The following is a 23,262-nucleotide window of genomic DNA, read 5'->3' on the forward strand; positions in this document are numbered from 1 at the left end:
GGGCAAAAAGAGAGTCATTCGGTGTGAGAAGGTCAGTAGCACCAGATGGTATTCCTTCATCACAGTGATTCTATTAAGTGATAGGCTTACGGCCCCCATCCCAAATAAAAATGCATCCCCAGGATGGTAGGACAATGGCACTGGCACATTGCATAGCTTGCGCTGCCTTTCTACAACCACCAAAAGCTGAGTTATTTATAATCCTGGAGAGTGTCTGAGGAGAGGGTTGGCCATTCTCTCACCCCTCCTACCTGCCAGGTAAGTACACAATGGAGAGGGACTGCCTGAAGTGGTGGTCAGTACAAGATGGTCCACTGTATGTAGAAACTAGTTCCCTAGCAGTCTACATGCCCCAGAGAAGATGGGATCCTTGCTTGTTCCTAAGTCCCAAGAGGGCCATAGTGACAGACTGATGGATACGAAAGGAGCGGCTTCTGAACAGAAGGATTCTGCCCCACCCATGAATGTGATACTGGGTACCTACTCAGACCTCATGCTTTTCTGTCCAGGTGGACATGCACACAGAGCAGCATCAGCCCCCAGTACAACATCTGTGAGCAGATGGTCCAGATCCGGGATGACCACATCCGCTTCATCTCCGAGCTTGCTCGCTATAGCAACAGTGAGGTGAGCCTTGTTCCAGGTCTACTGGGATTGAGTGTGGAAGGCAAAAAAGGGGCAAGAAACAGAGGTTCCTTGCCCCCTAAGAGGGAAAGAGAAGGAAAAAGAAAGAGGGAAACAAAGAGACAGAAAAAGGAAAAAGAGACAAAAAGTGGCAAAAATAAAAAGAGAAAAAAAGGAGAGAATGAGAGAGAAAAGAGAATGAGATAAAAAGTTCTGTGAGTTTGTAAACATGACTAAATGAGGAGGTCAGAGCCCGAGGATTAATCTCAGAGAAATGCCAGTAAAGGTTTAACAAGTGACTTTCCAAGAAAAAAAAATACTATGATACATTCTTAAATTTAATCTGAATTATAATGTTTTCTTCATCACCTTCTTAAGTCCAAACAGCCAACAAAATGATAAATCAAGCCCTGCTTATCTGCATATTTCTGAGGTATAAAAGCTTACAATGAAAATTTAACAATCAACTCTCAGGAGCCAATTGAAGCTGATCTCAGAACACTCTTTGATTCCCTCCTATTCTTTGCAATGAAGAAAAAGATGTTACTAGCTTTTCCCAAGTTTTTAATAGTTGGCCAAGATAAGAGAGTTTTAGCAAGACTTTTAGAATCTATTTTGGGCCACATAGGCTGAGATTAAAAACATATGCTGTCAATAGGTCACAGATTTGGAGTTGTTTTTCATTCATTTATATTTTCATCATATTGTAGCCAATGACTTGCATTTAAAAATTATTGATAGCTTTTGTTTCTGTAGCATCTTCTGAATATTTCATTGCTCAGATAAGCCATCTCTTGTAACAGAAGAAAAAGAAAAAGAAAAAAGTCTCAGTAAGCAAAATTAAGCCATATATAATTGAAGTCTGACAGCAGGTGCAATATCCTATACCTATAACTGTCTTCTTAGTCATCCCTCTCCCCTTTCTCTCTGCAAAGAACAATGAGACATAAGACTTGCATTTTCAAGGTGGCTGCCTTAGACATAGAACATATAGGTCTTGGATTATAAAATTATAGATTTAGAGCTAGAAGTAATCCTAGAGGTCATTGAGTTTTTTACATTTTACAAATGAGAAAATTGAGGTACAATTAGGTGTCTGAACCAGAATTTAAACTCAGGTGTTATTGACTCTAAATGTAGCACCCAAATATGATAAGATGCTACCCCATCATGTCCATGAAGCAACAAATCACACAAGCTCAAACTTAATGGTTATATTGTACTGTGTTCTAACCAGCCACCGACAAGGCTACAGAAACAGTTATTAACAGTTAACACTGAGAATATTGAGATCATCTTGGCACTTTGATGCCATATTTTGGCTTAGTCTCGTTTTCAGGCAACAATTAATCAAATAGTAATTGAGCTTCTACTATGTGTTTGATACTTTTTGTACATAGTTTGAGGAGATGGGGCAGATAAAAAAGAAAAGACATCATTTCTGCCCCAAAAGAACTTATATATAATTTTGCCTGAGAGATAAGGCATATTAAAAAACTAAACAACGTAAGGCAGCATATGATAAATGTCAGATAAGGGGAGATAACTAGTAGTGATGATGATGATGGTCAGAGAAAAGATCTCTGGGCTGAGTGATTATAGAAGGTTTGACGGAGGTATGGAGGTTGATTTGACTCTTGAAGAACGGATAAGATTTTGATAGGCTGGAGAAGGGAGAAGGGCAGTACAGATGAAGTAATGACAAGATAAGGTAAGAAAGTGAAAATCTGTGTATATGGAGGAAGAAATGTCTGAGCTAGATGTCCTATAAGATCCCTTTGAATTCTGGGTCTATTATTCTAGCTTTCTATGATTCTATAATGGTTAGTAACATTCAACAGCTGTATTGTCCAAGCCGAGAGAGTTAGGGAACTGATTTCAGAATCGGGAACATGAGTTCAAATTCTAGCTTTCACATACACTAGCCATGTGATCTTGACAAGTCACTTAACCTCTCATTGCTCTCTAAGATTATAAATTGCAGAGAAGATACTTTGGTATAGGAAGTTTTTACACCAAAGAAATCCTGCCTCCCATTACTCTCCCTAATTATCCCTGAGGCAAGTAGAAATGAATGAAAAGGTCTGTTTCCTTGGGAAAGAAGACCAGAGATAGAGGCAGGAGCAGAGCCAGGGGGCTGGGAGGGAAGAGAAATGAATTTGCAAATTGGTCTGACCGCCTTGTTGGGTGATATTCTCCAGGTGGTGACTGGTTCTGGATTAGACAGCCAGAAATCAGATGAAGAGTACAGGGAACTCTTCGATCTGGCTTTGCGGGGTCTCCAGCTGCTCTCCAAGTGGAGTGCCCATGTCATGGAAGTGGTAAGTGACCTCAACTCCAATCCCAGACAAAAAGAATCTCTGCATCTCCTTCCCCTCCTGCCTTTAAAAACATTCCTGGGTACATCTCTAGTCTTCCCTCCGCAGTACTCCTGGAAGTTGGTTCATCCTACTGATAAATTCTGCAACAAGGACTGTCCTGGAACAGCAGAAGAGTATGAGAGAGCCACTCGTTACAACTACACTAGTGAAGAAAAGTTTGCCTTTGTTGAGGTATTTCCTTTTTTCTACTCCTTGCTGCTCATGGTTGCAGGAATTTAGAATGGTCCATTTAGGCTAAGGCCTTATGCCCAATTTCTATGTTACTGGCACTTTATTGCCTTCACTGAATGGCCCTAATAGGCCTTTTCAGTATTGTCTCCCATTTACACATCATGGTAATCTACAAATATTTATTGCTATCTTTTCCTTCCTCTCTTTTGCGCCCCCCCCCCCTTTTTAAATCCTACCATTCCTTCTGTCTCTTTATAGTTTTTTTCTGGGAACAAAATTGTTCCTAGGCAAGGATCTGAAGCTCATAAACCCTGAGGGATAAATGACTGAGAACCATTACATTATGACATCATCCAATCTCAGAGCTGGAGTTTACCTCAGAGCTCAATTATGCAACCCATACATAAGTATTCCCCCTATAATTTTCTTGACAGGTAGTTCTCAGCTTGCATTATAAGGTCTCTTGGGTCAGACTTTTGTACTTTTGGAGAATTTCTCATTGTTATTTAGGGAGTCTTTCCTAATTTCAAGTCCAAATTTGTAACTTGAGAAATCAACTCTCCCAAAGAGATATGCAATTAATTTCATGGATATCAAAACCTAAACAAAGCCATGAAGGCTTAAGATAACATTTCAGTCTGCGAGTAACAAACAGAGGAAAGATTTAAAAAAATAATTATGATATATATAGTCATTCTCCCAAGTGTACCTTGCCCTCTGGAAGCTTTCATTTTCTAGCCAGCCTGCCTAAGAGCATTTCTAGGCATAACCTTAAAAGGAAAGAATCCTGAAGGAATGTTCCACCTAAAACAAGAGACTGTGGTTCATGCTGGTTCCTAAGTCCACTTGATTGAAAAGGTTATCCCTGGGATAGGATAAAGAGAAGGGAAATATCTTTCTCCTTGCCATTAGCCCAGCTCTGACTGCTTCTCACTCTCCTAGCTAGCTAGCATTTATACAGCACTTTCACATTTACAAAATGCTTTGCAATTATTGCTCCTATTTATCTATCTCAAGAGAAAAAATGCAATTATCACCTCTACTTTATAGATGAGGAAACTGAGGCAGACAAATTGAGTGACTTGCCTGGAATCATATGAAAGGCAGGGTTAGAATTCAGATTTTCTGTATCACCTCTCTGCCTTTTCTAACGTTGGCTCCTGGGAAGCACCAATCACCAGGGATTGTGGTATTTGCCACCAGAACCTAAAACTGATCATCAGTTCATTTCTCATTGAGTTTGGGTGAATATTCTGACATCTCAGTACCATTATGGCTCAATTTATTTGGTTATCTCCAAGATCCATGTTTTCTTCAGTGCGGGTGAAACTTCATACCTTAGAAGTTGGTACAGTGGAAAGAATGCTGAATTTCAAAGCAGAAGACCTGGTCTTAAATTCTAGCTCCACTTCTACTACTTGGACTTATCACTTGGCCTCTGTAAGACTCAGTTTCCCCATCTGTAAATCAAGGGGCGGCTAGGTGGTTGAAACTGGAATCAGGAAGACCTCGTTTCCCTCATTTCAAATCCAGCCTCAGATACTGCTGGCTGTATGACCCTGGGCAAGTCACTAAACCCTGTTTACTTCAGTTTTTTTGGCTGTAAAATGAACTGGAGAAGGAAATGGTAAATGAACTGCAGAAGGGAATGGCAAATCACTGCACTATCCTTGCCAAGAAAATACTAAAGGTGTCTTGAAGAGTCAGAAATGACTGAACAGTGTTCTTTCTCCAATGGCATTTCTGCTGAGATGGACAGCTGGACACAGAAAGTCTGGATTACTGTAGAGAAACAGATTGGGGCAAATTGTTTGAAGTTATTGATGTCAGCAGAGGAGACAGTGCACACTCACTAGAGACAAGGAAAGAAAAAATGTGAAAGACCTAGATAAGCTCCTGCAAGTCTTCAGTGTTAGGAAAAGCAGTCAGATTGACCAAGAGATAGTGGTCTGTGGGTGTGGAATGAGACATGCCCTTTCAGACATGGCCATTGTGTTTGGTGATTAATTTTGTTTTACTGTATTTTTTCACTTAATAGCATCTTATTTTTTCCAATTACATGGAATGATAGTTCTCAGACTTCATTTTTGTAAGATTTTGCATTTTTCTCTCTTCTCCCTTCCCAAGCAATACGATAGGGGTTATACACGGACAACCATGTTAAACATATTTCCACATTATTTAGTATGTTTTAAAAGGGAAGCTTTTATTTATTGTGGGTAGAGTTCAGGAAAAGAGAAAGGATTGGGAAGAAACAGAGACAGGGCAGTAGTCTCTGCCTTTTTTTTTTTTTTTACAGACAGGGCAGTAGTTATTTGAGAAAGAGATACACACACATAAATAGAGTCAGAGAGAGACAGAGACAAAGACACAGAGAGACACAGATAGAGAGAGAGAGAGACAGAGAGAGAGACAGAGAGAGAGAGAGAGAGAGAGATGAAAAAAGATATTCCCTCCCTAAAATAAGCAGTAGCTCTTAGTTCAGTAAGAGAACCAACCATTGAGTTGATGCAAATCAAATTGAGTCCACAGGTAGCTCCTAAATGTTACCTTCCTTTACATTCCTAGAGGAGGCCCTGGGAAGTGGTGAGCAGAGATGGAGGAGATGGTTGTAGAATCACTGCTTTCTTCTCATTCCATCAGAATTCACCAATCGACAAGTTTTTGTCTACTAAATGTATACACTATTCTGATCTGGTGGTCTCTCTCACCTTTCTTCTGAGGAAGGGAATATTATCTTGCTTTACAGCCATTTCTCTTTAACATCTTCCCCCTGCTCTATCACCAAATCCTTTGTAGAACAAAGAAAAACATTTAAGGAAGATCAATGGACAGAGAGACCTTGTCTGATTGCATTTACCTTATTCTTCCTCCATTGATCCCTACTTCCCTATTACAAGAAGGGACACTTCACAGATCATTTTAAGGAAGGAGCTTTGTAAACATTAAATTACTGTGTAAGTGGGAATTATTTTTGTTATTTAGCAGACAAAACTCTTAAGAGTTGGGAATCAGAACTATAGCATTCTCATCCCAGCTTTACCAACTCATTGTATGACCTTGGCTGTGCCCTTGGCCTTCTTTCTCTCACTCCCTTCCGTTTCCTTAAAAAAAATTAATAAGTAAAAATGGAATTGTAATCCCTGTCCTACTAACCTCATGGTTAGAAAATACTTTGGAAAAATGAACATGAGGAGGAAACTGTCATAGTCAAAAGGAATACGACACAGCCCCAGGGGGAACAAAGACTGTTAGCTTTGAAAATGACTTTTGTCCTGTTTCAGAAGGATTTGGGGACTTCCATGGGAAACACAAAGAATGAGGGCAATCTGAGAATCAATCCAGGACTGCTGTGCTGTTTTGACCCTATGTTCAGAATTAGGGAAGGACAGTGCTCACTTTTTCGCCACTTCAGAGTACCCCAGTAAGGCAGTGTGGTGGATTGGATAAAGGGCCAGCCTTTAAAAGCCAGTAAAAATTGGATTCAAGACCTACATATATATATCTATCTATATCTAAATAGATATAGATAGATAGATAGATATAGTTGTGTGACTGTGGTCAAGTCACATTATCTCCTAAGTTCTAGGCAAGTCTCCAAAGCTAAGTTGCAGGACAGTTTCTGATTTTTATATTGATAGAGGGAGTTTCCTCACTAGGATTTTATCACACAAATGAAATTATAAGTGACTAAAAATAAAATAAATTAAAAAGCAACATGACATCATAGAGTGGGAGTGAAAGAATATGGTTTGAATACTAAGTCTGCCATTTTACTATCTGTAGGACAACTCGCTCAACTTCCCAAAACTTTAATTCTTAATGTGTAAAATGAGAGGATTGAACGTCCCTCTCGCTCTGATGATTCTAATCAAAGACAAGTGAATGTGCTACCGATATGGTTGATTATAAAATTTGTTCTTGACCCAGGTGATAGCTATGATCAAAGGTCTACAGGTGCTCATGGGCAGGATGGAGAGTGTTTTCAACCAAGCCATCAGGAATACCATCTATGCCGCCCTGCAAGACTTTGCTCAGGTGACCCTGAGAGAGCCTCTGAGGCAAGCTGTGAGGAAAAAGAAGAATGTCCTCATCAGGTTAGTGATGGTATCAACGCTGAAACAAAGATCTGGGTGCTCTCTTTCTCATGAGATTCCTACTGGTCCAAGGTTTAACCACAACCCAGAAAGAAAATTCTGGGCAGAATAGTCTTCATTAGCATACCATTTTGATTCCTTACTAAATTTCCATGTTGTTGGAATTGTCCAATGCTTAGACAAACCAGATGTATTTCCATGTATGGGGGCTGGGCCATCTTCATTAGGGTAGTCCAGGTAACAGATGAAGGAATTTAGCCAAAAAGACCTAAAAAGGGAGATTTCTCTTCCATCCAAAATGAAAAAAATACCTAATCTGTAGGCACCTTAATTAGTCCAGTCTCTATATTATAGAGTAAAGAGTCCTGGAATCAGAAGACATAGGCGTGGATTCTGCCCTGAATGCTATCTACCTTTGTTACCTCAGTTTCCTCATTTGTAAAATGAAGGGGCTGAACTAGATGGCTTCTAAAATCCCTTCTAGATTTTTCATTTCTTTTTTTCCATTTTCCCCCAGTTACATCTTTTTGTTATATGTGTATATTCATTTTTTACATATTTCTCTATGAATCATGTTGGAAGAAAAAAAAAATTAGAGCAAAAAGGAAAAACCATGAGGAAAAAAAAGTGAACATAGCATGTGTTGATTTTTATTTCATCTCCATAGTTCTCTTTCGGGATGTGGATTGCATTTTCCATCCAAAGTTTATTGGGATTGCTTTGGATCGCTGAACTCTTGAGAAGAACCAAGTCTATAATACTTGGTCATCGCACAATCTTGCTGTTGCTGTGTACAATATTTTCCTGTTCTCTAGCTTTATTTCTATGACTATGTGGTCTTCCACCCAAGTTATTTCCCTTTACATGAGTTTTAGATTAATTTCCCATCATGTGAGTTTAGATTAATTTTCTCTCTTGGAAAACCAGGTCTAATTTCATGTCCCTTCCTGTTCCAGTGTCCTACAGGCTATTCGGAAAACAATCTGTGACTGGGAGGGAGGTCGAGAACCACCCAATGACCCTTGCTTGAGAGGGGAAAAGGATCCTAAGGGTGGCTTTGACATCAAGGTTCCACGTCGAGCTGTTGGACCCTCTAGCACTCAGGTAAGAAGCACCAAGTACAGCCCATCAGATAGTTTGGCTTGGAGATTGTAGGCCCAAACCAACAAGAGAACAAAAAATAAAAATAAATACTCTCTCATCATTCCATCTTGTGTGGTATAGTGGAAAGAGCACTGGATTGTGCTTCAGGAGACTAGAGTTTTAGTTTCAGATATGACACCAATTCTTTGTGTGATTTTTGAGTAAGCAACCTCACTTTTCCATACTTCTGTCTCCTTATCTGTGACACAGACAATGATGATTCCTCACCTTCCTTACAGGTTTCTTGTGTGGTACAAATGAAGTAATATACATTAAAAACTCTGAAAAGTATAAAATACCAGACAGGTATAAAGTGAATACTATCAACAAATAGCAGATATTTACTAGTAACATATCTGTATATTATCATTTCTCTCTGTTCAGACATAATAGTATTAATTATAATAGTAGCTTTGAGAGACATATCCCAAAAAACTTGTGATAATTTAAGAAAGATTGAATTCTTTTAGAACCCTTTTAGAAAACATCAAGACACATTTTTTTCCTGGTGTCTTCTTATGTAAGAAGGGAATATTTCAGTTAGTATAATGGGACTGTAGAGTAGAAGGGAGCCCAGAGATCATCGGAGACATCCCTCTGATTTTACAGAGTTTCTGAGAAATGATGTGATTTGCCCAAAACATAGCCAGGAAATGGCAGAAGCAAATATCAAATGCTGGTCTTCTGACTCTAAACCCAATAATCAATCCTCTATACCATAACCATCTCCAAATACTTATGGTTCATACCAGAGTCAATGATCTTCTCAACTCTGAATGCATTAGGGCAGTGGTTCTCAAACTTTTGTTTTCAGTATCTTTATCCTATTAAAAATTATTGAGGATCTCTTCAAAGCGTTTTTGTTTATCTGAATTATATTTATAAACATTTTCCATATTGGAAATAAAAACTAATTTTGAATTTGTAGACCCTCTAAAAGGGTTTCAGAGATCCCCAGGATTCTCTAAACCATACTTTGAGAACCACTGCCTTAGGGCATTAAACTGTGTTGTGATACAGGAGCCACCTGCCAGTGGCTGCTGGAGGTCTAACTCAGACCTGTAGAATGGATCCCTTCATGTGAGAGGATGATGATGATACAAGGAGACTGAGAGGCAGTTGCGTTCTCTGACCTCTCCACTGAGAGGCAGTTGCATTGTCTGACCGCTCTCCTCTTCCTCCAATTTATTTGAGTACTACTGGCAGGCCTGAGAGATGATCAGAAGAAGAAGGAGAGGAAAAATAGAGTAAGAAAAGATGCTGAAGAAAAGATGAGGGAAATAACAAGATATAGATGGAGAGGGGAAGTAAAAGAAGTGAGTTGTATAGTCACTTTAATTCTGTTTACCTCGATTTCCTTATCTGTAAAATGGGATAATAATAGCATCTACCTCCCAGAGTTATTGTGAGGATCATCTAAGATAATAATGTTTGGAAAGCATTTAGTATAATACTTGGGACATAGTAAGCACTATATAAATTAGCCAGTATTATTATTATTGTTGAGGAAAGTTGTAAGTAGTAAGGAATAGGAGAGGTTCACAAGCATTCATCCTGCTACAACAATCCCATGCTGGCCTCTGTCTTTTTTCAGTAACAACATCCATGAATCTCAGTATTTCTTAGATAAGTATTTGCACACTTTTGTTTTATAATCATTTATTTTGTAGCATGGGTTCTTAACCTGGAGTCAACAGAAGCCCAAGGGATCCATGACTAGATTTCAAAGGAAATATTAAAAATTTTAATTTTAATTTTCACTAACTTCTAACAAAAAATAGCATTTCCTTCATTTATGAATTTTTAAAAAAATATTCTGAGTAGTACCCAGGTTTCACCAGACTGCCAAAGAAGATGAGGACTCTTTAAGCCTTTTATTACAGGGGTATTCTCATTAGGTGGTATGGTTAGGGAATGGGCTGTTAAGCACAGGTGCTTAGGGGTATCCTAGGAAAGTCAGTACTATGGGACAGACTGCTGTTGAGATGAGACATTTGAGTTACTCTCTTACTTGTCCTATTTGTCGTGTCTCTGGCATGACTTCCACAGGCAGTAGCAATTTCAGCAGCATTGCAATAATTGTTTTTATTGGGTTATTTCCTTGTGCTGTGATAGATCCAAGAGTTACAACAGCAAAAACTGCAGCATAAATGCTTGAGTCTTGAAAATTGTTTAGGCAACCTCACTGTTGGTATGAGTTCCAGTAAATCCATGTTGCAGGGCATCTTGGACTTAGGGATTGCTGAGTCCCTGGGTGGGACTTTTAGGAAGATACGACATTAATTCCTGAATGCATCAATAAAATAGCCTTTAATCAGGAAATTGTCCTTGTCAATATATTCTTTGGTTCAGTTTCTAAAACCTCAGAACAAAGAAAAGAAAAAGGACACATTGGCTTGGTTTTAAAGCATGCAATCAATAGGCAGTGACAGTCAGCCCCCTAAAATAGGGCAAGGATTGTAGTGTCTGTTCTTAAGTCATATCTCACTTTTCATAATCTCATGGATTATATCACGCCAATACTGTCACATCTCACTCTTTAAAACCCCATGGACTATATTACACCAGTACTGGGATTTTCTTGGCAGAAACTGGCCTTTTTTCCCAAGACAAACAAAAGTTAAGTGAGTTGGCCAGGTTTACAGCTAGTAAATATCTGAGGCTGCATTTGAACTTCTTTGTGACTCAAGCCCAGTACTCTATCCACTGAACCACCAAGCTGGCTACAGGGCAAGGATTACTACCCTCATATAGATTGTTGGAGAAAAAAACATTAATACATATACTGCCCTATGTACATCAGGTAGAATTCTGACAGAAACTACTTTTTAGACATTATTCTAAATACAAGCATTTCTAGCTCAGAGAGAAATGTCCAAACTGACATTATCCCTCCCATGTCCTTGAACATCTCTCTATACCCAAAGATAACTTGATATAAAATTTATAGGAAAAGGTCATGATCTATCAAAATATACTTTTGGATTAATACCTACTCAGTTTCTTCTTTGACCACCCTCCTCAAATGTTCTTCTAGAGTGGTCAAAGGGGACTTCTCTGTGATCACTACCCTCATCCCTTCAGAATTAAACAATTATCTTAAATAGAAAAAAAGCATAATTTTTTGTTCTAAATTTGTTTGCCACCCTTACTCCATATTTTTGTTCCATACTTTCTCAAAGGGAAAATTCTAGAAATGGCTCTAGGCTAAAGAAATAGTATTTCTTCGTATTTTCAGTGGAATTTAAAAGGATGTTTTTAATATACTTCTAAACTATAATAGATGGCTATTTACCTCAAAGAATTTAAATTGGTAAAAAAAAAAAAATACTTGACACTAAAAGTAAACTGAATGTGGTCAGATCTTTTGCTAATGATTCAGATGTCATCTTATAGTCAGAGCCATTGTCAGCATAGTCAGCAGTATTACTATTTTTGGTATTATTATTAGGGTAAAAGTGCCCATCCTCTAACTTTTTGGTGTCTTTTTGTCCTATCAAGCTATACATGGTAAGGACCATGCTGGAGTCCCTCATTGCAGACAAAAGTGGCTCCAAGAAAACCTTGAGAAGTAGCCTTGATGGACCAATTGTTCTCGCCATTGAAGAGTTTCACAAGCAGTCCTTCTTCTTTACTCATCTCCTCAACATCAGTGGTGAGCTTTGATTCCAAATTCCAAATCAGAAGTTGGGAATGGGGTAAGACCATGTTAATCTGGAAGCTCTTTTGTTGCCATAATTGCTCAATTCTTTGTGGAGCATATTTATGGTGTGATTTGGGCGGCTAGGGAAACTCAGATCTGTCTGGCTTCTTTTCTTCCTGATTTAGCAAAATTCCTTTCAGCAGATGTTTATGGCTGGCTTGGCTCATAATCCTCGAGGGAGGAATAGACATAAGCCTCCATGTCCTTGGGGAATAAGTATAACATAACTTTCTTTTTCCTATCACCACATCTGTCAAGTTAGCTATTTAAGATCCATTAATTAGTAATAGCTTACAACAAGAGAGGAGCCCAAGGCATTTCTAATAGTTTTGTTATCTTCCTTTTCCTCCCTGTAGAATGATTTTGTCTAGATTAGACAAGATGAGATGAAGGAAGAGTGGTACAGGGACATGGATAATGATCTCATGTGTAAGAATCTTGGATGATTTATACAATCAGGATTGCTCTAAACTTAAGTCAGGGCTTCATTGCCCTCTGAAGTTAGTACAAAATTTATTTTCAAAAATTAGTGTAGACTGATTCTATAGACAAGTTGATGAGTCGATCTAATAGTAATTAACTGGAATACAAAAGAACTATAATATATGTCCGCTGACTTGAAGTCTGCTGGAAACACTAGATTAATGCTCATTAAACGATTAGAAAGTAGGTCAAAGTCATCAATTAGCCAAGCCTTTATTAAGCACTTATTATGTTCTAGACACTGTGCTAGGTAGGAAGGAACCAAATACAAAGAATGAAATAAGTCTTATCTGAAAGGAACTTACATTCTAACAAATGTATAAACATCAAAATGTGTTTTACAGGTTTAAGAGAAAGGAAATTAGTTTTGGCTGGAGTAATTAGGCTGGGCTTCATGGAAGAGGTGGAACTTGAGCAGGTTTTTTTTTTTTAATAGCTTTTTATTTTTCCAAACATATGCAAAGATAGTTTTCAACGTTCGCTTTTACAAAACCCTGTGTTCCAAATTTTTCTCCCTCTATTCCCCCTATCTCCCCCCATAGACAACAAGCAATCCAATATAGGTTAAACATGGCAATTTTTCTAAACATGTTTCCACACTCATTATGCTGTGCAAGAAAAATACAATCAAAAGGTGAACAAAAATGAGAAAAGAACAAGCAAACAAACAACAACAAAAAAGGTGAAAATACTGTGTTTTGATCCACATTCATTCTCCATAGTTCTCGCTCTGGATGCAGATGGCTCTTTCTATCAAAACTCTGCTGGAATTGCCTTGAATCACTTTATTGTTGAAAAGAGCCAAGCCCATCACAGTTAATCATCATATAATCTTGTTGCTATGTACAATGTTCTCTTGGTTCTACTCACTTTACTCAGCATTAGTTCATGTAAGTCTTTCCAGGCCTTTCTGAAATCAGCATGCTGGTCATTTCTTGTAAAATAATAATATTCCATTACATTCATATAACATAACTTATTTAGCCATTCCCCAACCTATGGGCATCCACTCAATTTGAACAGGTTCTTAAAACAGGAATAGACATTTTTTAGGAGGCATCTGGCTTAAGTGACTTACCTAGGGTCACACAGCTAAGAAATATCTGAAGCTAGATTTGAACTCAGGTCCTCTTGATTCCAGGCCCAATATTCTAGCTACTGTGCCATTTAGCTGTCCTAAGAATAGGATTTATATCAGAGAGCAGAGAAGAAACTTTTCCGGTGAGAAAGACATTAAGCAATCAACATGGATGGGAAGCAATGAAGGCATTAAAGGGATCCATCTGGTGTGAGCAGAGTTCATTTTAGGGATTAATGAGAAGTAGAGTTGAGTAAAATTATTCTGCCATATAATACTTATTCTCCAATTTTCCATAAACTTTTTTTATTTCAAAAATATTTTATTTTTCCAGTTACAAAGATAATTTCCAACATTTATTTTTGTAAGATTTTGAGTTCCAATTTTTTTGCTGCTCATCCTTCCCTTCTCATTCCCCTATATTATTTATGTTTTGAAAGAAAAAAAACATAACAAAAGGGGAAAAAAACATGAGAAACTAAAAGCAAATTAAAAAACATGAAAATAGTATGCTTCCATCTACATTCAGTCTCCATAATTCTCTGTCTGTATGTAGAGTAAGCCTTTCATAGTTGATCACATAATCTTGCTGTTACTGTTCACAATGTTCTCCTGACTCTGCTAACTTCACTCGACGTCATGTAAGTCTTTTCAGGCTTTTCTGAAATCAGTTTATCATTTCTTCTAGAACAATAATATTCCATAACATTCATATACCACAGTTTATTCAGCCATTCTCCAATTGATGGGCATCCACTCAGTTTCCAGTTCCTTGCCACCACAAAAAGGGCTGCCACAAACATTTTTTGCACATGTGGGTCCTTTTCCCTCCTTTATGATCTCATTGGGATAGAGATCCAGCAGGTGACACAAAGGATTTTATAGTCCTTTGGGCATAGTTTCAAACTGCTCTCCACAGTGACTGGATCAGTTCTCAACTTCCCCATCAATGCATCAGTGTTCCAACCTTCCCATGATCCATCCAACATTTATCATTATCCTTGCTTGTCATCTTAGCCAATCTGAAAGATGTAACTTGTTTTAATTAATTTAATTAATTAAAAAGTTAATTTAATTTAAATTAATTAAATTTGATTTCTCTAATTAATAGTGATTTAGAGGAATTCCTGTTATTTCTTTTTGACCTCCTTACCATCTTCTGATTGACAACTCCTAAAACTCCTGCTCTTGTTGTTATGGCTGCCTCGAAGGCCCACCATTAGTGCTCCTACTATTCTATCAACATTTTTGTCCTTTACTTCTTTAGGACAACTGGTGACTACCATGATCTGCAAAGACATTAACCAAATGGCAATATCAGTGGTGATGATGATTAACTGATGCTGTTGTAGCAATGGATTCGTTGAACCTGGCATTAGCCCTGTGAGATCAATTTTTGATCTCCTTTTAGGCACCAAATCCCAAAGAAACACGCAAAAAACATGGTCCCCCTTCTGCAGACATTTGACATTATCCCTCCCTGTGATGACTAATTCTGACTTTCTCTTTCTTGTTCCTCCAGAAGCACTGCAGCAGTGCTGTGATCTCTCCCAGCTTTGGTTCCGAGAATTCTTCCTGGAATTAACAATGGGCCGTCGAATCCAGTTCCCTATTGAGATGTCCATGCCCTGGATTTTAACAGATCATATCTTGGAAACCAAAGAACCTTCCATGATGGAGTAAGAAGCGGCAGGGTGGGATTAATGGGGAGGCTTGCAATGGAGGTGGCTGTTAAGGGACTGGGCCTCCCAGGGCCATAAACTCTCTGGGGAAACTGGAGAAAAATCAGAAACTCAAAAGAAACTCACCCCAACACAAGTCATTTGAATCAGTTTTGTAAGTAGACTGAAAAAGTCTACCTGTTTACACTCTTGTTATAGTGGTTGTTCAATTACTCCAGTTGTGTCCAACTTTTCATAACTCCATTTAGGGTCTTCTTGGCAAAGATACTGGAGTTATTTACCATTTTCTTCTCCAACTTACTATTTTTATCTTAGGAAACTGCATCAAATCAGATTAAGTTACTTGCCCAGAGTCACACAGCTAGTCTGAGGCCAGATTTGAACTCGGGTATTCCTGACTTCAGACCTGGCCCTCTATGTATTATATTACCCAACTGCCCCATTTATATGCCTCAGTTTCTCCATCTATAAAATGACCAGGAAAAGCAAATGGCAAATGGCTCTATTATCTCAATAAAGAAAACTCCAAATGGGGTCACAAAGAATCATATACATCTGAAACAACTGAACAACAAACCTTGGGTCTAAATATATATAATATATCACACCTTAATTAGTTCCCAAATTCTGCTCATTCTTTTTTTTTTTTTTTCTCATCCTTTTTGTTTTTCATGGAGTCCAAAAATCCTGCATTATGGTGGAGTTTTTTTTTTTCCAGAACTAACAACAAACATCCTTTGTTCCCCTTAGATATGTGCTGTATCCTTTGGATCTCTACAATGACAGTGCATATTATGCCTTGACGAAATTCAAAAAGCAGTTCCTGTATGATGAGATTGAAGCTGAGGTAAGGCCCTAGCATCACATTTCTGCCTCTCCCCTGCTTTATAACTAACAACAAAAATCTCTAGTCTTGAATATAGAGACAGCCACCTTCAAAGATGTACCAGCATGAAACATTTTAGAATATACATAAAGGAAAATGGAAGGAAGTTCAGAAGAAGACAGAGATAAGCAGGATGGTGTTGGAACTATTGAGCTAAATTTAATATCTACTTTTTTAAAATTTCAAGGTATACATAATAGAAATCCACCTCCTACACAATCCCCTTTTTTTGGTTCTTTGTATGAGGGAACGTTAATGTTTGCTCATATCTGTCAAGTTTTTAATAATAAAAAAGAAAAATTAAATTTGATAAAGTATCTCCCTTAATATCTATAACAGGTTGACAGTTTTTTGGGGAAGGATTAGTTTAACAAAGGGACATTTATGCCTAAGTCATCTTGGGTTAGGGAGGCAATAGGATGGAATGGAGAGGGAGCCATGTGTTATGGAGTTCTATCTCTGACATATCCTGGCTATGTGACCATGGGTAAATTATTTCACCTTTCAATGCCCCAGGCAACTATTTAAGACTCAGTTACATATGAATTGCTGATCAGCATCCATGGAAGGGAGTTTCCATAGTGGGAGTTCATTATATAGGTGAAATCACCTGTCCAAACAATTGCAACAAAAGCAGCTATTGCTGTCTTGATCCTGCCCCATCCACAAACAACTTTTAGTCATTTGAAGCACTTTTTGTGGCTCAGTTTTACTACTATAAAGAAGCGATGATTGTCCCTCTCCTGCCCTACCCTACCTGAAGAACTGTCATGATGCTCAAATAAGATAATGGAGCAGAAAAACACTTTGCAATATAAAGTGGAGGACCAATTAAATATCATGATTGGGGAAGCACTGGGGACTACTCCTGCAGTGTGTTGTAAAGCAAAAGCTTGTATATTTAGGGGGAAAATGAACAAGGATACCAACTTCTTCCCAAATTCAGCCCAATGCTCTGGAATGGCATGCATACTAGAACCAGTAGGAACACCAAGCCAAGTTGGGTGCCACAGATACTGGATATATAACAAGGTTTTGAGGAATATGGCATCAATATCAAACTGAATTTACTAAATCTTGGTCATTATAAACTTCCTGAAAGCAGAGACTATGTCTTATTTCATCTGTTTCTCCAGTGCCTCGTCTGGGGATCTTTGTCCATAGCAGATGATTCATTTTTCCCATTTTTCATTTTAGATGCTTTATTCTTCAGCAAACTAGCACTAAAGGAACAAAATCAAATCAATAGGACAAAAAATATCTTAAGTGAAATGGGGAGGTGGATGTCCCTACTTTTCAGCTTATTCTGTTTTATATGTAGTTGTAGTGATTCAAATGTTCTGTCAGAAATCAAAGAAGTTTCAACAGAGAAGTGAGTCTTGCAGATCTGAGGATTTAGGAAAGAATAATGCAGGATAGGATAGTTAAATATAACCTATTTCCTTTATATTTGTCTTCACACCCTGCTCTTTGCTCATCCACATCTCTTTTATAGCCTCAGCCCTGGCCCATTTACAGGTCCTGCCTTTGTTAGATGGTTGAACTTCTGTTTCTGAGGTGAACTTTTATTCGTGCTGGAACATGACAAGTTCACCACTGACGGTTTTCTATTGTGTCAGGAGATAGGAGATAGCTGTATGGTCACCACATTTCAAGAAAGATATTAACAAGTTGAAGCATGCACGGAATGAGTCATTAAGGCTGATGGAGAGTATAAACCAGTGGTTCTCAAACCTTTGTTCTCAGTATCTTCATGTTGTTAAAAAAAAAAAAAAACTATAGAGGATCTGTTCAAAGAATTTTGTTCACATGGGTTATATTTATTGCTATTTACTATATTAGAAATAAAAAATAATTTTGAATTTGTAGACCCTCTGAAAGGGTTTCAGAGATCCCAACAATTCTTTGGATACACTTTGAGGACCACTGGTCTACCATATGTTGTTTCTATTGTCTGTCCTCTTCTCACAAACATAATGTCTTGACTTGAGTTGGATTTGAGTGAAGCAGAACTATACAAAATCAGCCTAGCACCCTCCTCCAGTCATGAAGTCCAGTGGCAGAATAAAGATCAAGATGGGGATGACCCAGGATGCAGTGGGTGATCTTGGTCTTTTTAAATTAATGTTTTTTCCCCAGGTCTTAGTTTGTTGAGACTTTACTTAGTCAAATTCAGTGACTAAGAACTATAAAAAAAAATTGAGGCAAAAAATGGTCCAATTTACTATCCCAAAGATATTTTTCTGAGGGGGGAAGACCTTTAGAGTTTCTAGACAGAATAGAAAAGAATTTGCTATTTATACTTATTCTAAGCCATCAACACCCTAAGCCAGGGGTCCTCAAACTTTTTAAATAGGGGGCCAGTTCACTGTCCCTCAGATTATTGGAGGGCCGGACTATAGTAAAAACAAAAACTTTGTTTTGTGGGCCTTTAAATAAAGAAACTTCATAGCCCTGGGCGAGGGGGATAATCATCCTCAGCTGCTGCATCTGGCCTGCGGGCCATAGTTTGAGGCCCCTTAGGGCCTAAGAAATATGTCATAGAGGTTTACATACTATATGAGAACTGGTTGAAAGCACTGGGAATATTTAACCTGGGAAAAAATGTAGGTAGTATATGATCATTTTCTTCAAATATCTAAGGGTTGTAATGGGGGGAGGGGGAATTTAGATATATTTTATTTTGTCCCAGAAAGTAAAGTTTCAGAGAGATCAATTTTGTCTAAATGTAAGGAAAATCCTAATTTTCAGATCTATTCTAATGTGAAGTAGAATGCCTCATAACATAGCATATTTCAAATGGAAGATGGATGATCACTTGTCAGGAAGTGTTGAGAGGGAATTGGGTTTTTTTTAGGTACAATTTAGACAAGGTGACAAAAAGGTTCTTTCCAATTCTGAGATCTTATGATTCTTTGAAAGAATGTGGAAAACTGGTAAAAACAAATAAACAGGAAGGAAAAACAGTTCAGAAGCCAGAGGAATAAAAAAAATTACCCCAACATCCATGCTAGAGTTTGGAAAGCATGTCCCAAGTGAGATGCAAAATAGAAACATAGCAGTTCAGCAATAAATGGAGGATATTAGTGTTGAGAGTCTCATATCATTCATTACAGGTCATGAAGTTCAGTTTCTGAGAGATGTTGCCCCCTCACCCAAGATCCTTTTGTTTTGCCCTCCAGTCCAAGCTTCTTAAAGACAGAGAATCCTTCATTTTTGTCTTTACATCCTGAGTCCATGGCAGATTACAGTAGATTAGCCTTTGTACTCCTGCTTCTGTGAAGATTTTGGTGATTAAACAACTTTGCCATGTCTATGCTGGAGATCCATAGAGAAAAGGCTTCTACCTATAAAATAATTATAATGCTAATTTATCAGTTTTCATAGTACTTTAACATTTACAAAATGCTATCTTCACAACAATCCTATGAGGCAAATATTACCATTCTCCTTTTACAAATGAGTAAACTAAGGCTCACTTGGCCAGGATCACACAATCAGTATGTATCAGAGGTGAAATATGAATGTAGTCCTCCTCACACAGAGTCCAGTACTCTTTCTTTCTGCCACCTCAGCTCTTACTGTAGATCAAAATAACATTGAAAACCATATAAATTGTTTCTTTTTCCACTTCATAAATTCAAATAATAGTGATTAAGAGATGCTAATAATACTCTCTGTTTTCTTCATCAGGTCAATCTTTGTTTCGATCAGTTTGTGTATAAATTAGCGGATCAGATTTTTGCCTACTACAAAGCAATGGCTGGCAGGTATGAAAATCCCTGGGATGGAGTGGTGAGTGATATTACCTCTAATATCCACCGGGACAAGTCATTCCCCGGCTAAACAATAAAATCCTTGATGAAAAGGACTGTATCATTTTTGTTCTTGCTTCTCCACCTCTTTACACAGTACCTGGCACGCAGTAATTAATACTTGCTGATTGATGAAACTATTAACATTTTATTCATCCCCTACATAAATTCAAAGTAACTCTGTTCTTATCCATATCAATCATTTGCAAATGGGCAATTTCATCCTTAATCAGACCTTTAAGTCTCTGATGTAAAGGATATCCAGATAATCCAAAGGAAAATATTGATATTTCCCATTGCCCAGAATTCAGTCTCCTGCTTCTCCAAAAGAGATGTGCTATCCATAATCCCAGCATTAAAACCTAAATCAAGATTCAGAAGGTCATTCTAATGAGTTCCAATGCTATTATAAAAATAGCTGACTCATACTTCAATCTGTCTCTCCTTATCAGACTCAAGATGATTACCAGAAAGGGCCTCAAGCATAGGTATGGCCCACTTCAGAAAAAACTAATATGAGAAAATCTGAATTTGAAAAACAATTGCATTATAAAATGATTTTTCTTACTTTAAAATAATTCCCTGTGACATGATTTCAGGTCATAACATTTTTGCTTATGACACAGTATTCTTTACTCTGAGGAGCCCTGGCCTAATGACATCACAGGAGATTTGGGCCACTCAGACATGCACAGGAGCTTTTTTGAGAATCTGATATGTATTGAGATTACTATATAAGATAGGCAAGTTTTTTTTTTTTTTTTTTGTAAATCTTGTACTATAAAAATTTGATAAGGAAATTTTGTATTAAATAAAATTATTTCTAAATTTTCCTTCATCTGCAGTAGGATTTCATCCAAAATTTCATGCCACAATTGCATGCACCTGCTTTGACAGGTTTGGAAATATGCTTACATTTGCCCGAATTTTATTTGTTTTCAAAATTCCTATTGAGGAATATAATATATCTCTTATATTAAATTGCTTGTTTATATATGATGAAAAGAGAAGCAAGGAAATGCTTAGGAAGCAGTCACTTTGACTCCTCACCCCACTTTCTGCCACCTAAGGCAGAAATTAACATTGAAAATCATTCAGGAAGACTCTAATAACATAGATTTTCTGTTCTGAACAGATTTCTGAGGATGGTTATGTTCATTTGTCTTATTTTTTCTCCATCTAGTGTACTATTGGATAAACGTTTTAGAGCAGAATGCAAGAATTATGGAGTCATTATTCCATATCCACCATCTAATCGCTATGAAACTCTGCTGAAACAGAGACACGTCCAGGTAAGGTGGAAGAGAGCCAATAATCAAGGAATAAAGGAACATCCTTTAGAGATGGGTAGGTGGGCCAAAGCAACCCGGTGATCTGTTCTAGATTGGACCAAGAAAACAAATCAGCACATTGAAGGATGTAAAACATCCATAGTAAATCATGTGTGATAAGTTGTATCTCTCTCTCTCTCTCTCTCTCTCTCTCTCTCTCTCTCTCTCTCTCTCCCTCTTTCTCTCTCTGTCTCTCCCTGTCTCTGTTTCTCTGTCTCTATTTCTCTGTCTGTCTCTGTCTCTGTCTCTCTCTTTCTCTCTCTCTCCTCTCTCTGTCTCTGTCTTTCTCTCTCTCTCTTTATATATATATATGTTTGATATATGAATACTAAGCTTGAGTGATTTTTCTTCCTCCCTGAGGCCATCTCTGGTAACTATTGCTGCTCTCAATCTCCTCTTTTACCAGAGGCAGTTGGTGGCCTGGTCATTAGGCCATGGGTCAAGGAATCAGTAAATCAAGTTCAAATCCAGCTTCAGATATGTATTCCCTATGTAACTCTGAGCAAGTCAGTTTAACCTCTGCTTGTCTTAATTTCCTTAACTATAAAAAAGGGAATAATAATAGTACCTCCCCCTTAAAGTTCCTCATCTGTAAAACAAGCTAGAGAAGGAAATGGCAAACTGTTCCAGTATCTTTGCCAGGAAAACCCAAATGAGGTCCCAAAGAGCTAGAAACAATTTAAAACAACTCAATAACAAAACATCAACACAATTAAACAACAACAAAACAACTTCCCAGAGTTGTTGTACAGATCAAATGGATAGCATTTATGAAAGCATTAATATTTGTAAAAGTGCTAGTACATAAAAGACTGTTAAGTTTTTTTCTTCTACCTTCCCCACATATCCCTAAGTGGCTGCCCACCATGGTCCTTTCTATGTGTCCCCAGCTCTGTCCTTAGCTTTATCTCTTAAAATCCTCAGGCTCAGATAAAGTGACATCTTCCAGCTACCAGCATTGTCCCCTCAAAAATCAACTGCTGTTTATCTAAGTAGTTATTCCCATAAAGGTAAACATCATCTTCCCTCGTTAAACTGTAATATCTTGATAGAAAGAACTATATAATTTTTGTGTTTGTGTCATCAGCTCTTTGCATAGTACTGGCCCATAGTAATTAATTAATGCTTATTGATGTATTAGTCAAATGTTTAACATTTTATTCATCATCTACATAAATTTTAAGTGTCTTTCTTCTTACCCATGTAAGCCATTTGTAAGTGATCAGACCTTTAAGTTTAGAAAGATGGGGGGAGTCTTTGAGGTGTAGGATAGTCAAGTAATTCAAAAATAAAAATTGATATTCCCCATCATCATGTTCGATTCTTAATGTCCAGGAAATAGTTCTGAGACCCAAACACAAAAACTTTCCCAGTGAAAGATTTGAAGATGACTGGGGAAGTCAGGCTCCAGATAAATATGGAGACTTCATATCCTACTTTTGGGGACCCCACTGTGTGACAAGCTGTCAGCTAAATAACCCTGGAGCTCTTAGCTCTCTGTGCTAATTACATGGTCTGTGCACAGCCCAGCCTTGCCCAGTGATTTTTCCAGGAAAGGAGAGAAGTAATGTCACCACAAGGACTGACTAGCAAAGGTCCCAAAGATCAAAAGGAAGCGGTACAATTGTAATCAGGGGTGTTGTAGGACTCAAATGAGATAATAGATACAAAGCGTTTTGTGGACATTAATGTGCTACATAAAGGCTTATTATGAAGATGAAGATGATGATGGTAATGATGATGGTTCCACTGATGATGTCTCCAGTCACCAGATTTTTCTTGATTTTTGTACTATACTCTTATTGACATCAAGCAAGGTTTATAGAATAATACAGAATGTGCTAGGAAATGTTTAACAGTCTGATTCT

The 23,262-nt window shown here is 37.8% G+C and overlaps 1 protein-coding gene across 1 annotated transcript in view; it reads left to right on the forward strand.

The window, feature by feature from the left end:
- The window catches only part of CYFIP2 (cytoplasmic FMR1 interacting protein 2), a 140,830-nt gene that overhangs the window by 49,257 nt on the left and 68,311 nt on the right, over positions 1 to 23,262 (forward strand). Inside the window, exons 11-20 of the mRNA XM_031953599.1 lie at positions 510 to 627; positions 2,826 to 2,945; positions 3,051 to 3,176; positions 7,107 to 7,273; positions 8,230 to 8,377; positions 11,918 to 12,071; positions 15,203 to 15,359; positions 16,113 to 16,209; positions 19,942 to 20,018; positions 21,247 to 21,355. Of these exons, the coding sequence (XP_031809459.1) occupies positions 510 to 627; positions 2,826 to 2,945; positions 3,051 to 3,176; positions 7,107 to 7,273; positions 8,230 to 8,377; positions 11,918 to 12,071; positions 15,203 to 15,359; positions 16,113 to 16,209; positions 19,942 to 20,018; positions 21,247 to 21,355 (1,273 nt within the window). The remainder of the gene's footprint in view (positions 1 to 509; positions 628 to 2,825; positions 2,946 to 3,050; positions 3,177 to 7,106; positions 7,274 to 8,229; positions 8,378 to 11,917; positions 12,072 to 15,202; positions 15,360 to 16,112; positions 16,210 to 19,941; positions 20,019 to 21,246; positions 21,356 to 23,262) is intronic.

Source organism: Sarcophilus harrisii, chromosome 2 (genome assembly GCF_902635505.1).
Source record: "Sarcophilus harrisii chromosome 2, mSarHar1.11, whole genome shotgun sequence".
In the NCBI taxonomy this organism is placed as follows: Eukaryota; Metazoa; Chordata; class Mammalia; order Dasyuromorphia; family Dasyuridae; genus Sarcophilus; species Sarcophilus harrisii.